The sequence below is a fragment of the Mustela lutreola genome, chromosome 6 (genome assembly GCF_030435805.1).
Source record: "Mustela lutreola isolate mMusLut2 chromosome 6, mMusLut2.pri, whole genome shotgun sequence".
Classification (NCBI taxonomy): domain Eukaryota; kingdom Metazoa; phylum Chordata; class Mammalia; order Carnivora; family Mustelidae; genus Mustela; species Mustela lutreola.
The window spans coordinates 149,083,463-149,098,779 of record NC_081295.1 but is presented as its reverse complement, the minus strand read 5'-3'; the positions used below and the strand labels follow the sequence as shown (position 1 = coordinate 149,098,779).

At 47.3% G+C, this 15,317-nt stretch overlaps 1 protein-coding gene across 1 annotated transcript in view; it reads right to left on the bottom strand.

Moving 5' to 3' along the window:
• The window catches only part of KDM1B (lysine demethylase 1B), a 60,410-nt gene that overhangs the window by 20,915 nt on the left and 24,178 nt on the right, over positions 1-15,317 (bottom strand). Inside the window, exons 7-11 of the mRNA XM_059179430.1 lie at positions 11,827-11,865; positions 7,716-7,920; positions 5,288-5,472; positions 2,435-2,611; positions 1,950-2,024 (exon numbers count right to left, since the gene is read on the bottom strand). Of these exons, the coding sequence (XP_059035413.1) occupies positions 1,950-2,024; positions 2,435-2,611; positions 5,288-5,472; positions 7,716-7,920; positions 11,827-11,865 (681 nt within the window). The remainder of the gene's footprint in view (positions 1-1,949; positions 2,025-2,434; positions 2,612-5,287; positions 5,473-7,715; positions 7,921-11,826; positions 11,866-15,317) is intronic.

Genomic DNA, 15,317 nt, shown 5'->3' with positions numbered 1-15,317 from the left:
TTTGGGGTCTCTCATCACCTGGTGAACAAGAGCAGAGAAGGGGAGTGCTCCTCTGAATATTCTTATTCCTCATTCTCTCCAACAAGGAAGGTTACAACCTGAGGTTCTAACCTTCCCCACCCTCTTTTCTCTGACTTCATACAGATTAACATAGACCCAGCGGTGTCTGGTTTTGTTTTAGTGTAAGAGGAAGGTACTGTATTAAAGACAGCCCCCTAGACTTTGGATATTAATAACCTTCCTTGCAACATCATCTGTGAGTTTCCCTAACAAAAACAAACAAAAGATCTTGGTGCTAATAGCTAACGCTAGAATACATAAATGATCAATTCAAACACGTCCTAGCTTAATACCATTCAGAAAATACTTTGAAGTGCAAACACACTTCCCATAAATCCAACTCAGGTTCTTCTGCTTTGTGAGGAAAATCATGTAACCCAAGGCTTATATCTTCCATTCAACTGAGGAAAACTTCTCTTAGAAATAGCTACTGAAAACTTTTCTCATCTCTGAAACTCCTCCAGCAGAAAGACATTGTGAACAAGTTGTCATTTCTTTCAGCCAGAGAAAAGTGCTAAGACTAATTCAATTCTACCAAACTGATTTTCATGTTTGGTTTAACTGAAAACCAAAGTCCTTGAAAAATAAGTTTTTTAAAGAAAGAAGTGTGTCAGAAAGTCACAAATTGAGGGGTGTGGTTAATTCGAATGAATCTAATGAAAATGAGATTCTGAACTGCATGATATTTTTTTGTAAGTCTCTATTTAGGCTAATTCTGAGCAACTGGAAGAAGGCCACACCCTAGTGAAAAACTATCCTACCTTGGAGAAGTAGACCACCTCAAGTACGTATAGCCCTTTAGAAGTCACGTAATTCTGTCTGAACCATGGATTAACCAATTCAATCTTGCTTCCAGAAGCAAAGATCATGTTCCAAAGTAAGACTCCAAGACTCCAAGTGTGCCTTTGAGGGGCACCTGGCTAGCTAGTCAGTCAAGCACACGACAGCTGATCATAGGGTGACGGGCTCAAGCTCCACGCTGGGCACAGAACTTACTCAAAAAAGGATACCTTTCATTTGCAAGAGAAAAGTTACTGCATGTTTCAGAAAATTTTATACAGGAAACAGTGAATTTCCAAGCTGCTATTTGTTATCTCAAACTATTACAAAAACAAGGACTTTTTCCCAGTGTGCCATCTGTGGTGTTGACTAACAGCTCGTGGAGAATTTCTGCTTTAGTTTCTGCACGGACTCCCTTCTGATTTGCTCATTAGGAGTCTAATACCCTGGGACGCCTGGGTGGCTCAGGTGGTTAGGCAGCTGCCTTCGGCTCAGGTCATGATCCCAGCGTCCTGGGATCGAGTCTGCATCGGGCTCCTTGTCGGTGGGGAGCCTGCTTCTCCCTCTGCCTCTGCCTGTCATTCTGTCCGCCTGTGCTCGCTCTCTCCCTCTCTCTCTGACAAATAAATAAATAAAATCTTTAAAAAAAAAAAAAAAGGAGTCTAATACCCTGTCCTGGGGTGCCTGGGTGGCTCAGTGGGTTAAAGCCTCTGCCTTCGGCTCAGGTCATGATCCCAGGGTCCTGGGATTGAGACCTGCATTGGGCTCTCTGCTCAGCAGTGAGCCTGCTTCCTCCTCTCTCTCTCTGCCTGCCTCTCTGCCTACTTATGATCTCTGTCTGTCAAATAAATAAATAAAATCCTAAAAAAAAAACCCAAAATAAACCCTGTCCTAAAGCTGCTAAGAATGGCTATTCCCTCCACCTTTCTTTTATTAAACCCATTTCAAATGCTGTATCCTTCCTAGGAGCAGTTAGAAAGATTATAAAGATATACAGTGATTTCACACTCTCCACCAAAATCAGAAACCAGTTTCTAAATCTTAGAAATTCTGGACCAAAGGGCACGGTTAACCATCTGTTATCAACTCCATGTCCCCAAAACTCTTACCTTAATTCCAAAGTTATGCAGTTGCCTAGCAGCTGCTAATCCTGCTGGACCAGCCCCGATAATGATGACAGATTTCTTTTAAAAAAAAAAAAAAAGAAGAAGAAAGAAAAAAAAAAGGAAAAATTTTTTAAAAAGGACCCAATTAGAGAAATGAAAGCAATATATTGTTCTCCTTGTTCTAAGAAGGTACTAACTGCCAAGCCACACTAGTTCATCTACATTTCTTGGATGTTCATAGAAAATTACTTTCCTCAAGAATATGGATGCATGTAATAAGCCCCTCCTCTTTTCCACAGTCTAGGGCACCGGTGCCTGATAGTCTCTTCCCCAGAGGAGCACAGTCTACACAACTCTTACTCTGTAGCTTCTGTGGTGATCATGTGACTGACACGAGTACCATGAACTAGTACCCACTAATGCTGTTGTCGCAGACTAGCATGTATCGTGATGGCGGTTGTGTTACCGTGAGAGCAACAGCCACCTACGTTGTGGTAATCTTTAGGAAGAAGATGCTGGTCGGTGCCGACGCTGAGAACTCCCGTGTTGATGAGACCTTTCCTCGTCATAAAATAAAGGATCCTCTCCACTTCCTGCACGCACCGGATACGCACGAGACCCCGGACAATGATGTGAGGAATACATTTCTGAGGGGTAAGAGCTTCCTGTGTGTGCAAACAAAACCAGACTGTTAAGACAAGTAGACGGAACTCTGGGCTCCTCGAAAATTGAACAGAATTCCTCTGTGACCCAGCAGGCCCCCTCCTGGGTATCCACTGAAAAGAACTGAAAACGGAAGCTCATACAAAATTCTTATTCCCGCTACTCAAATTGCCAAAAGGTGGGACTATCCAAGGGTCCATCAACGGATGATGAACAAACCAAATGGGGGTAGATAGGTACGTGGGCCATTATTTGGCCATAAAAAGAAATGAGGTACTGATCCGTGCCACAACACAGAGGAATCCTACAAACGGCATTCTGCTTGAAGAAGCTCCTCACGGGAGATCACATGCTGTAGGATTCCATTTGTAGGAACAACTCGCCATGGGCAAATCTAGAGAGGCAGAAAGTAGATCAGTGCTTGCCAGAGGCTGGGGGGAGGGAGGAATGGGGAGTCGCTGTTTACTGGCTGTGGGGTTTCCTCTGGGGGTCACCAAAAGTTCTAGAACAAGATGTGGGGATGATTACACAACACTATTTAATGCCACAGACTGTACCTTTTACAACGGTAAAAATGGTAAATTTTACATTGTGTTTTTACCACAATAACCAACCAAACCAAACCAAACCCCTCTTGGGGTACTCAAGTCCCTCTTGTGTCACTAAGACATAGTAGGATCAAAGCGGGTGGGGAGGACTGCCTGGTGAAGGAAGAAAAACGGACATAAGGAAGACAAGGCACTTTCTACTCCATCAGCTCATCTTCTCCTCCCCAAGGACAGCTACGGGGACCGGGGGCTGACCACGTCGCAGATACGTTCCTGACTCCATACACCACACAGCAAGAGCCACAGCAGAAGCCCATGCCGTCACTTATCCCAGCAGCAGAAAAACCTGGATTCTCATCACCAATAAGATGTGAGGAGACAGATTTAGGAATGTTAAGGAAAAAACAGCCATTGCCTTTTCCTGCACACCCCTCTGTCGTCAAGGCCTTGGAACATTTCAAAGATACAAGATTAACATAGCCTTGACCCACGGTCATGAAGTTAGAACAGGCTCAAGAGTGGGGGTCCCAAACTCTGGCTCATCCTCTACTGGTCCCCAACCCTCCAGCTCTGAAAGAACCGAACCACACACAGGAAGAGGACTTACAGTAGACCCATGACCAACGCGGGGTTGAACTGTGTGGGTCCACTCACACGTCGACATTTTCGATAAGCACAGTGTGGTACTTAATAACATTTTCTGTAGCTTACTTGCTTGTGAGAATACGTATATAATATACATACAACATACAAAATATGTGCCAATGAACTGTTTACATTATTGGTAAGGCTTCAAGTCAACAGCAGGCTATTTGTAGTTGAGTTCTAGAAGGAGCCAAAAGTTATATGTGGACTTTTGACTGGGCTGGCGGGGGTGTGAAAGGTGTCAACGCCACTAATCCCCACATTGTCCAAGGGTCAACAGTGTTCAAGAAATAACATCGGCTTGGGTTGGTGCAGAAGGTAAAAAACACTTGTTTGTAGTCATGAATTCTAAAAAAAATTTTTTTTCAAAATCTTTGGTTCTTTCACGGCAAATATATGTTTTCCCACTAGAATATTAAACACAAAGCACACTATTTTATTAAATATTAAAATAGATCCAGGCTGATAAGGTTCAGGATTTTTTCCTATAAGGTTCTTCACCACCATAAATCAATTTTCGAAGTCGAACCAAAAGAAATGTGAAGAAAAATGAATCCAAGGCTGTTTCTGAAGAGTTTATCTTTACAACTTATTTACAGGAAATTCTGACTACAATTTTGTTCAGTTCAGCAAATGTTTATTGAGCACCTACCTCCAGCCTGCTGGGGAGGAAATGAACAATTCTGCCTCATCCAACCCACTCACAGAATTCGTAGAAACTGCATTAACAGCCGTGAACTGGATCAGGCCATCTCATGCTGGATTCTAATCCAGTGAGACAGCACGGTCCATCTGGAGTATCTTTCCTGAATCAAGATTACTTTTGCGGCCTTGCCAGATGTTCCGCATTCAGCAATCACTCAAATAATTGCAGGAGAAATTAATAAGTCAGAAAAATACTAGGGTCATGAAAGCCTTTGTTTAGATAATAATAATAATGATGATAACAAAAGCTCCTATCCCCTCTCATAGGGTCTCCCCCCTTTCCAGGTGGGGGCTGTATGAGGCCCCTAACATATCTTTAGTCACAGCAGACAGCAAAGCACCAGTAAGAATCCCTGCCCTCAAGGGGTTATGACACTTTCTTTAATGCTTTATTTTTTTTCCTCTCGGCATTCATGCTGGAACTCTCTGAACCAAACTTTGCACCTTATACTCAATCACTAGAGAGTCAAAAATTCGGACATATGGTCTCAACGTGGTGGTTCCCAGGATGGGGAGACTCAGTGCCCGGGAGGCAACACCTGGGGTCAACGTCGGTTGTCACAACGGGGGATGTTCTAGTATCTAGGGGGCAGGGGCCAGAGAAACCACAAAACATCCTACAGGACACCGGGCAGCCCCCACACGATGAACATCCACCCAGTGTCCACGGTGGGAAGGCAGAGAGTCCCTGATCTCAAGCCCCCCCTCACCATACAGCAGCCCCCCCTCCTTCCAGAGCAGCCCCGGCCCGTGCGCACGGGGGGGCCTCCCTCCACTCACTTTGCAGTTAGTGTACCACAGGGCGAGGGTGAGGTTCCGCAAAGCCAGGTACATGGTGGGGTCTCGGGAGTACTCCGGGAACTCGTAGAGCTCGTCCAGCTCCATCACGTCCGGCCGCACGCACAGGGCTTTGCCACACTCATTGGGCTGGTAGAAGGGCTGGAAGTACCGGTTCATGCCTGGAACTGACGGAAGGCACAGAGGCACACGACGCACACCCAGGTAAGCGACCGAGCAGGCGCGAAGCAGAAAGGACAGCCTCAGCCAGGGCTACGGTCTGTCCCGCAGGCACATTCGCACTCCCCGTCTAGTTAGATGAAATACCCGGGAACTGCGTATTCCTCCCATTCTTTCTTCACCAACGGAATTTCCATGGTATGGAAAAAAAAAGGTTTTTTTAAGGTTTTCATGGGTGTTAAACACCTGCCGTAGGGGCGCCTGGGTGGCTCAGGTCATGGTCTCAGGGTCCTGGGATCAAGCCCCGCATTGGGCTCTCTGCTCAGCAGGGAGCCTGCTTCCCCCTCTCTCTGCCTGCCTCTCAGCCCACTTGTGATCTCTGTCCAATAAATAAATAAAATCTTTAAAAAACAAACAAACAAACAAAACACGGGCTATAAAATCGATCATCTTATCTGTGTTTACGTGTAGCATTGAACTGGGTTAAGGATATTCACACTGCTGGGCAACACGTCTCCAGAACTTGTTATCTTGTAAGACTGAAACTCTGCGAACACCAGCTCCCCGTGGAAATAAATTTTAAAAGTAACCTTCACTGGAATTTTTCCGATTAGAACGTGAATCAGTTCACAGAGGTACAGAACAATCACTGACCTCAGATAACCTTGGAGCCGTGGGTAACATTTAAGGCTACAGTCTATCCTCTGTGCTGTTTCTACGCACAGAGACTATTAATGTATCATGCACTTGTTTTTTAAAAGCCTGAAAGATATGCTGTTTCCTAACCTGATTTTCAAGACCACTGTCCCTTGTCATTAAACACTGGGACTTCAACAGACACAGCGTGTTTTCCTATTATTTAACTACTCCTCCGTTCCTGGGCACTTAAATTTCATATAATTATTTTACTATTGTAAGCAATGTCATGTAAATCTTTGGATTAACCCTTTGAGGATTTACCTTGATAATTACTTACGACAAATTCTAGAATAAAGAGGGAGTCTATTTTAAGGTTTTTGATTCATGGCCAAATTGTCCCTCCCAATATCCATAACCACTAATAACATCTGAGTGCCTATTAAGGGCGGGCTAACCTTTGTTAACCCTGGGACTTACCACTTGGGGTTCGATTCGGGCCACATCCACATTTTCAGAGGGCCCAGTGTTCTTGGTTAAAAAACTTTAAATAGGGTGGTGCACTGTGGCTTAAGCAGTTAAGCATCTGCCTTTGCTCAGGTCATGATCTCAGTGTTCTACGATCGAGCCTACGATCGAGCCCCGCACGGGGCTCCCGGCTCAGTGGGGAGTCTGCTTCTCCTTCTACCCAAACCCCCCACACTCATGCTTGTTCACACTTTCTCTCAAATAAAATCTTTAAAAAAAAAAACTAAAAAAAAATTAAAAGAGACCCTTAAAATAGGGCTTTTAGGTCAAAATCTATTTGCATCATCAAACATAAAAGTTTGTTAGTTTGTGGACAGGGGAAGGTCTAGAATTCTTGCTGGGACACTAAGAACTTGGGTGGAGAACTTTAAAGATCCATTTGAAGTAAGCGGTCACTGGTTTATCTGGCCTGACCTAAAGTTTTGGATTTTCTTCAAGTTGATCACTTCACTGAGGTTTTACGTGGCATAATTAGAAGCAAAAAAAGACTCCGAGAAAAAAGAGAAAAAGGCTGCTCATATGGTCGAAACTTTCTCCCGGCATGTCAGAGTTTTGAGTTACCATCAAATGATGCAGCCACTCAAATTTCAATGACGTAACTCATCAACCTTGGTAGATACAATTCCTGGACCAGTGTTAGACGTCCCACGGGATGGACGACCTACGTGGACACGAACCACGTGATATATGTGAACGCTATGACCGAGCCACGGCACAACCAAAGCCATGAAATCACACGGTGCTTTAGATCACGTTGCACACACTTTAAAAAAATCTTTTGCGGGGACGCCTGGGTGGCTCAGTTGGTTAAGCAGCTGCCTTCGGCTCAGGTCATGATCCTAGCGTCCTGGGATCGAGTCCCACATCGGGCTCCTTGCTCGGCAGGGAGCCTGCTTCTCCCTCTGCCTCTGCCTGCCATTCTGTCTGCCTGTACTTGCTCTCTGCCCCCCTCTCTCTCTGATAAATAAATAAAATCTAAAAAAAAAAAAAAAAAAAAAATCTTTTGCGTTCTGCTCCCCCACCCCATTCCAGGAGAAGCGGGGGGGGGGGGGGGAAGCAGGCAGGGAGGGCCAGGACCAGCTCTCACCCAGCGAGGAGGGGACGCCCTTGGAGTGCTCCAGCTTCCCGGGGCTGCTGCTGCCGGCTGCGCGGTGGGTGCTGGCGCAAGACGGGCTCATGCCCACGCAGTCGGGGTAGTAGGCAGAGAGCAGGGGTGCGGCCACGCTGTCCTTCAGCAAGGGAGGGAGGATGAGCATGGAGTACCACCAGTGGTTGGACACTTCCGACACTCTCTGGAGTGGGGCAGAGCGAGACCAAGAGGCACAATGGCAGACAAGAAACAGACACGCAGGCTCAGCCGAGGACGGACGGCTTCCTGCCCCCTCACCCTCCACGGCCCCGCACCAGAGCTCGGCACACTCAGATTTAGAAATAAAGACGGCCGACGGTGCCCGGAGAGGTTTCTTAGCAGAGTTCTTCCGGATGGGCGGCAACAACCTCCTCCGGCGCCCCGCACCTACCCTCCCCCAACCCCGCCCCAACACTGACCCGCTGCCCCCCAACACCAAGTCAGTCTCCCAGCTACATCTAGGACAGCCTTCCAACCTTGCAGCAGCATCACAGGTAATGTAACAGCCAGTGCCATCCCCTAACTGCAAGCCCAGGTTTCAGCCTGACACGGGAAACTTCTCTCTGTTCAGCAATCCCTTATCACCCAAACCCCGCCCCCTTCACTAGGGATCTCGAGAGGACGGAACCCATAATATGGGGCGGAAAAAGATCGTCCTCCTGAGAAGCTGTCAAGCAGGACTCCTTTTTGCTAGAAGCTACTAAACACTTTCAGAGGAAGAAATACGTGACAACTATCGAAATAAGACGTTAAATGTGGAAATGAACAAAAAAGCTATTTTTGGTCTTAAACTATGTGATCACATTTCAGAGCTGATTTAACACATGGAGTCATCGGATCAAAGCATCCCCACGATGACTAACGACTGCAGTAAGAATAAAATTTCCTTGGCTTCCTGAGCTACTCTGCCGCCAAGCCCATGCTTGATGGATGTTTCTAATCGTGATCTTGAGCGCACGATCCAAGAACTCTAAGAATCTGATACAGGAGAGCCTTGAGCCCCGGACGCCTCTGGTGTCAGTCCTCCGGGCTCCCAAGCACGTGCCACCTGCTGTCGAGCCGGGCGTTGTGGCCTCAAGGTCCAGAGGGTGAGCCAGTCTGCAGAAGCATTTTGTTTGCTCCTTGGCTTTCATGGGGTGCAAGTCTGGGGCCAGCACTTCTCCGTTTAGGACGAGCCCCGACACATGCGTTAAGTGACTCCCAGCTGCTTCACACATTCTTTTTACCTGCTCCGCCATGAAGGCATGTCGGTCTGCTGTAAGCTCTCGAGGCTGCCCTCAGCCAGCCCGGGCCATACCGAAAGAGAAGAGAAGCTTCCGTTCTACCCCCAACACACCAGGGCCGCCTCTGCAGACCCCTTCCTGGTGTAGCCCCAAGGACAGGGTAAACGGAGAGTTCAGATCCCGACATTCCAAACGGACCGTGCAGAGGTAGGAATGGAGACACCTCAATGAACAGGAACCCAAGTTCTCGGGCTTCCGGGACCTACCAGAGGCCCTGCCCTCCTGCTACCTGCTCCGAGCCCTTCCTCCCCAAGAAGCCCCTTGACCATGCTCCGAGTTGTCTCTGCACAGGGGTGTGAGCAGCTCCAACAGCCACCCACGAACACGTACTCCGTCCTGCTGTTCTGAGCGTGTCCCCCCCAGCACACCCATCAGTCCCCGGGCACCTGGCTGTCACTCTGTCGGGACACCATCGAGAACCCCACTCTCACCAATACACGTACCACGTAAGAAATCATACTCAATAGAGTCAGTCCATCAGCATCTTTACACCAGGTTCCCCCCAAATCCACATCCACCCAGAACCTCAGCACACGACCTAAATGGGAACGGGGTCCTTATAGACGTCCTCAGTCACACGGAGTAGGGTGAGCTCTAACTTCAGTGCAACTGGTGTCCTTATAGGAAAAGAAGGGACACAGCAGGGAAGACACGCAGGGAGAGGGTCACGGGAGCCTGCAGTAACCCCTGGACAAGCCAACCAACGCCAAGGATTGCTGCTGCCACCGGAGGCAGGAAAAGGCTAACAGAAGCACCCCCAGACCTTCGTGGAGGCACAGCCCTGCTAACAGCTTCACTTCAGACTCAGCCTCTGAAACTAGGAGACAACGTGCTTCTGTTGCTTAGTTTGTAGTAACGCATTACAGCAGCCCTAGGAAACGAATACAGGCGCTCAAAACTTAGAACCTGCTTCCAAAGTGAACCTGGAGCTGCCTGGGGGGCTCAGTCGGTTAAGCACCTGCCTTCAGTTCAGGTCATGATCCTGGGGTTCTGGGATCGAGTCCCGCTTTGGGCTCCTTTATTTATTAGTTGGCTTCTCCCTCTGCCACTCCCCTGCCCCCTACGCTCACTCTCTCATCTCTCCCTCAAAATAAATAAATTGTTAAAAAACATTTTTTTAAATAAAAAAATAAGGGGCACCTGGGTGGCTCAGTGGGTTAAAGCCTCTGCCTTCAGCTTAGGTCATGATCTCAGGGTTCTAGGATCAAGCCCCACATCAGGCTCTCTGCTCAGCAGGGAGCCTGCTTCCTCCTCTCTCTCTGCCTGCTGCTCTGCCTACTTGTGATCTCTGTCTGTCAAATAAATAAATAAAATCTTAAAAAAAAAAAAAAAAAGTGGCCCCTGAATCCAGAGGCATAGAACAGGGGTAAAGCAGGAGACACGGCTATAAACCTGTTCTAGACTCTTCCTTAACCCTACACAAAAGTAAATAACTGGCGGATGAAATCCAGGAACTCTTCCACACTTTTTAAAGTTCCTATATCCTAAGAATCCTGCCTCTATCCTAAAGTTCAGTGTTCTATATACAAAAGGGTCTGAATGCCAGCAGACAGACTCATCAGGCCTTGCAAATGCACTTGGCTATGTTTTCCTTTGTATCTATCTGTCTACCCGAAATCCTGAAATTATCTGGGCCACTGCTTTCCTATGGAAATGCTTGAGGGTACAACTAATTATTAAAAATACATGGGGGGAGGCACCTAGGAGGCTGAGTCAGTTAAATATTTGATTCTTTTTTTTTTTTTTAAAAGATTTTTATTTATTTATTGAGAGAGAGGTAGTGAGAGAGAGCATGAGCGAGGAGAAATCAAAGGCGGAAGCAGACTCCCCATGGAGCTGGGAGCCTGATGCGGGACTCGATCCCAGGACTCCGGGATCATGACCTGAGCCGAAGGCAGTCGTCCAACCAACTGAGCCACCCAGGCATCCCTAAATATTTGATTCTTGATTTCGGCTCAGGTCTTGACCCTAGAGCTGGGAGCTCCAGCCTGCTTAGGGGTCTGCACTGGGCGTGGAGGCCATTTAAAAAATGTGTGTATCTCACACATCCCTTTATGTAACAGAATGGATTTCAAGTAGATTTAATACATGTCACTTCTCCCATTGCCTAAAATTCAACCGCAGCCCCCAAGTTTCAGACATGTGAAAAAACCACAAATTAACACCTCTGTATTACTGAAACGCAGAATAGCTCAGAATTTCGGAATTTCAGACACTCAGAAATGCAAGACACCATTTTCTACAACAGCGTGGGATCTACCATACCAGCCAGGGCTCTGCCAGCTCCTGGAGCAAAGGTCCACAGGAGAAACGAGACCCTGAGGAGGCTCGGCCAGCCGGAGGCGCTGCTTCCCCTCCCCCATCGGGCAGAGACCAGCTCAGAATACACAAGAACACTCTCTTGCAGCTGAATCTGGGCCAAGGCCATCAAATTACGGGCCTCTCGTTCTTTTCTCGGAAAGATTCAAGCAGAGATAAGGTCCCAAAAGCCGCCCATGAGAACCAAGGCAGATCTGCGGAGTAAGGCAAGCTACCCATTTCTTCCCTTTTAATTCCTTTTAACGTGTGGCCATATAATTTTATTTTTCTCTATAAGGGAGGGAAGGATCACCCATGATACCCTGACTCCTAACACTTTCATTACACCGGTGTCAGGTTAGATCAAAAGCCTTTGATCCGCAACCAAATAGAGAGAAACTTATGAAACTGTTATTGTCACTGACAGATAGTACTTTTATCATCGAGGGCACAATGAACTGTGGTCCAGGATGTGCTCAAATACTCACTAGATCCTCTGGAAGGGAACAATGGTCTGAGGTCTCGGGCTGCAAAAGAAAACCAACTGTTAATTAGATTTACTTATAAACTACAGGCATTAAGTGTCCGTTTGCTTTCAGTTAAGACACCCCTCTTCACCTGTGCAGCAAGTAAAAGCGACAAATGGGATAAAACAAGGCAGCGCTGAGGGCATGGAGGAGACAGCTACTGCCGTAAAGAGGTCCCGGGTGGAGAGCTGAAGGAGCGGAAGGACTTTGGGGGCAATTTGACAAAATGCGCAACATTTAAATGCACAATAATTTGACACTACCTTGCAGGCTGAAGACATACAAGCGATACACACAGCAGTTCACACCTGGCTAGTTTTTTGACAGGGGCTCTCAAACGTGTGCACCCACAGAAGTATTAGAAATGCTCAGGAGCACCTGAGGCGCTCAGTCCGGTAAACATCGGACTCTTGGTTTCAGCTCAGGTCGTGATCTCGGTCCTGAGACTGAGCCTCCCGCAGGGCTCCCCCCGCTCAGCGAGGAGTCTGCTTGAGATTCTCTCTCCCTCTGCCCCTTCCTCCACTCCCTCTCTTTCTCTCACTCAAATAAATAAATAAAATCTAAAAGATTTTATTTATTCTGGGGGGGCAGGGAGGGAGGAGGGGCAGAGGGAGAGGGAGAAGCAGACTCCCCGCTGAGCAGGAAGTCAGATGCAGGACTCCATCCCAGGACCCTGAGATCATTAACTGAGTTGAAGGCAGATGCTTAACCGACTGAGCCACCCAGCGCCCCAAAATAAATAAATCTTTTTAAAAAATGTTCAAAGGAGCACTATTTGTAATAGAAAAAAGCTAATCACAGCCCAGAAGTCCACCAAGAGTAGAACAGTGTTCTGTTCAAACAGAACACCCACTGGGGCGCCCGGGTGGCTCAGTCATTAAGCCTCTGCCTTCTGCTCAGGTCATGATCTCAGGGTCCTGGGATCGAGTCCTGCGTCTGGCTCTCTGCTCACTGGAGAGCCTGCTTCTCCCTCTCCTCCTGACTCATGTGCTCTATCTCTGTCTCTCTCCCAAACAAATAAAAATAAAACCAAAAAAAACAGCCAATGACACAGCAATGCGAAAGAACCAAGCACACACCACACACTACCGCAGGGGCACACCGCACAAACATAACGGCGACAAAAAGACAGGCCCCGGAGAACGCACACTGTGTGATTCCACTTACAAGTCCAGTCAGCCAGCCCAGAGAGTAGGGGAGCAAGGGGCAGAGGGTGGGAGTGAAAGGGGTGCAGGGGGGCCTCCTGTGGGGCCGGGAAAAGTTCAATTTCTCTACTGGGAGCTGGTTAAAGAGGGACTCTCCGGAGCGCCACCGAGTTCCGCATTTTGATTTGTACATTTTCTGTTTCTATGTTATACTTTAATAAAAAGGTTACCTACATCAACTGAAGACCGGCATACCTGATGGCCTGGCCAATCTGACTCCTTGGAATACTCCAGAGAAACTCTGGCATGCCGGCACCAGGGGAAGTGTGCAAAAATGCTCGCGTGCACCTCACAGCCCCAAATGAGAACCCACCCTCACGTGCACGAGCAGAACAGGTGCGCTGCGGCAGGTGGGCTTACGCATGGCGATACTGCCCAGCAGGGAGAAGTAATGAACCAGGGCTCAAGCATCGACATGGATACTTATGGAAAAACCTCAATGTTGGGTAAAAAGAGCAAGTCGCAGAGGAATACAAACAACAGGACATAATTCATAACCAACACAGAAATACAGAAAATGTTACATGTTGTTTTGGTTTCATAAATATGCATGACTCTGTAACAAAAAGCAGAGGCATAATACATGCAGAATTCAGAACGCTGCAGAACACTTGCAGGGGAGGGAAGAAACAAGTACCGAGGGGCCCCGGGGAGATACAGAGGCCTTGGCAAGGAACACTCTGCTTCTAAAACAGGGTGCTGGGCACCTGAGTGCTTATTTTAAGTCTTTATTCCTTATGTAGCATTAGAAACCTGCTTTTGTGTCGATGTATTAATTCATATTAAAATGACCATATCAGGATGTGTGGCTGTATCAGTCAGTAGAGCACATGATCCTTAAATCTCAAGGTTAGGAGGTTCAAGCCTAGAGTTGGGGATGAAGCCTACTTAAGAAAAGAAAGAAAAGAAAAGAAAAGGGAAAGGGAAAGGGAAAGAAAGAAAGAAAATGACCATATATACTTAGACACAGAAATTTCACTTCCTGGAATTGATCCTCCAAGTAGACTGACAATGGCATAGATACAAAGCTATTCACTGTAGCACTGTCACTAACAGTAAACACAATTTCTTTTTTTTTTTTTTTAAGATTTTATTTATTTGTTTGACAGAGATCACAAGTAGGCAGAGAGGAAGGCACAGAGAGAGGGGAAAGCAGGCCTCCTGCTGAGCCCAGAGCCTGATATGAGGCTCGATCTCAGAACCCTGAGATCATGACCTGAGCCGAAGGCAGAGGCTTAACCCACTGAGCCACCCAGGCACCTAACAGTAAACACAATTTAAAAGTCACCTAAATACCCTTTAGTCAGGGTAAATTCATCAGGATACACCAACTGAATGGACTATGTCCTACATGGTCTTTAAGAACAAAGAGATCTTTGTGTGCTGATATGGAAGCATCTTTATATAAACCAACAGGGGTGCCTGGGCGGCTCGGCTGACTAAGCATCCAACTCCTCATTTCAGGTCAGGTGGGATCTCAGGGTCGTAGGATCACGCCCCGCTTCAGGCTCCAAGCTGGGCATGGAGTCTGCTGGAGATTCTCTCTCTCCTGCTCTGTCTCCTGCCCCCTCTGCCACTCCCCGCCTGTCTCTCCCCTTCTCTAAAAAAGATGTATTAATGACCAAAAGCAAAGCCCCAAAAGAGCAGGCGGCGCTCACTACCGTGCTGTTTAATACTGGTTTACAAATAAACCTCTCCAGACTTTGTCCTTGACAGAATGCCAAGCTGAAGACTGAAGTGACTCTGGGTCAATAAACACCATTTCAATAAATATTTCAAACGTTCTGGCTACGGATGGCAATCAGTCGAGACTGGGGCAGTAGGTCTGGAAGGGGATCTCTGGAGGGGAGAAGGAGATGAGAACAGTGATGGCATCGTCAGAAGCTGGAATTTAAGACCGCAAACCCTTCCACTTTAAGATGGTGGGAGGCTAGAGGAGAGAAAGACAATGAAGTTTTCAACAATGGAAGAGATCTGACACCTCGGAGCCCCTGCTGGGGAAAAGTGCCTGCAGTTAAAATACATCCAACCACGTGAGGAACCGCAATAAAGAAGTGGGGACAGAGGAACTGTGGTACAGAAATTGTGGGGACAGTACAAGTAAAGCCCCATGAGCACGGAAGCAAGAGTAAACTACGGAGAGATTATGGGGACTGGGAATAAGTGACCCAAAACGCTAACAGGCACTGGGAGTGAGGAAAAGGCGGGGTGGCCCGAAGTGTGATGTAATCTACTTTTTCCTCTTTC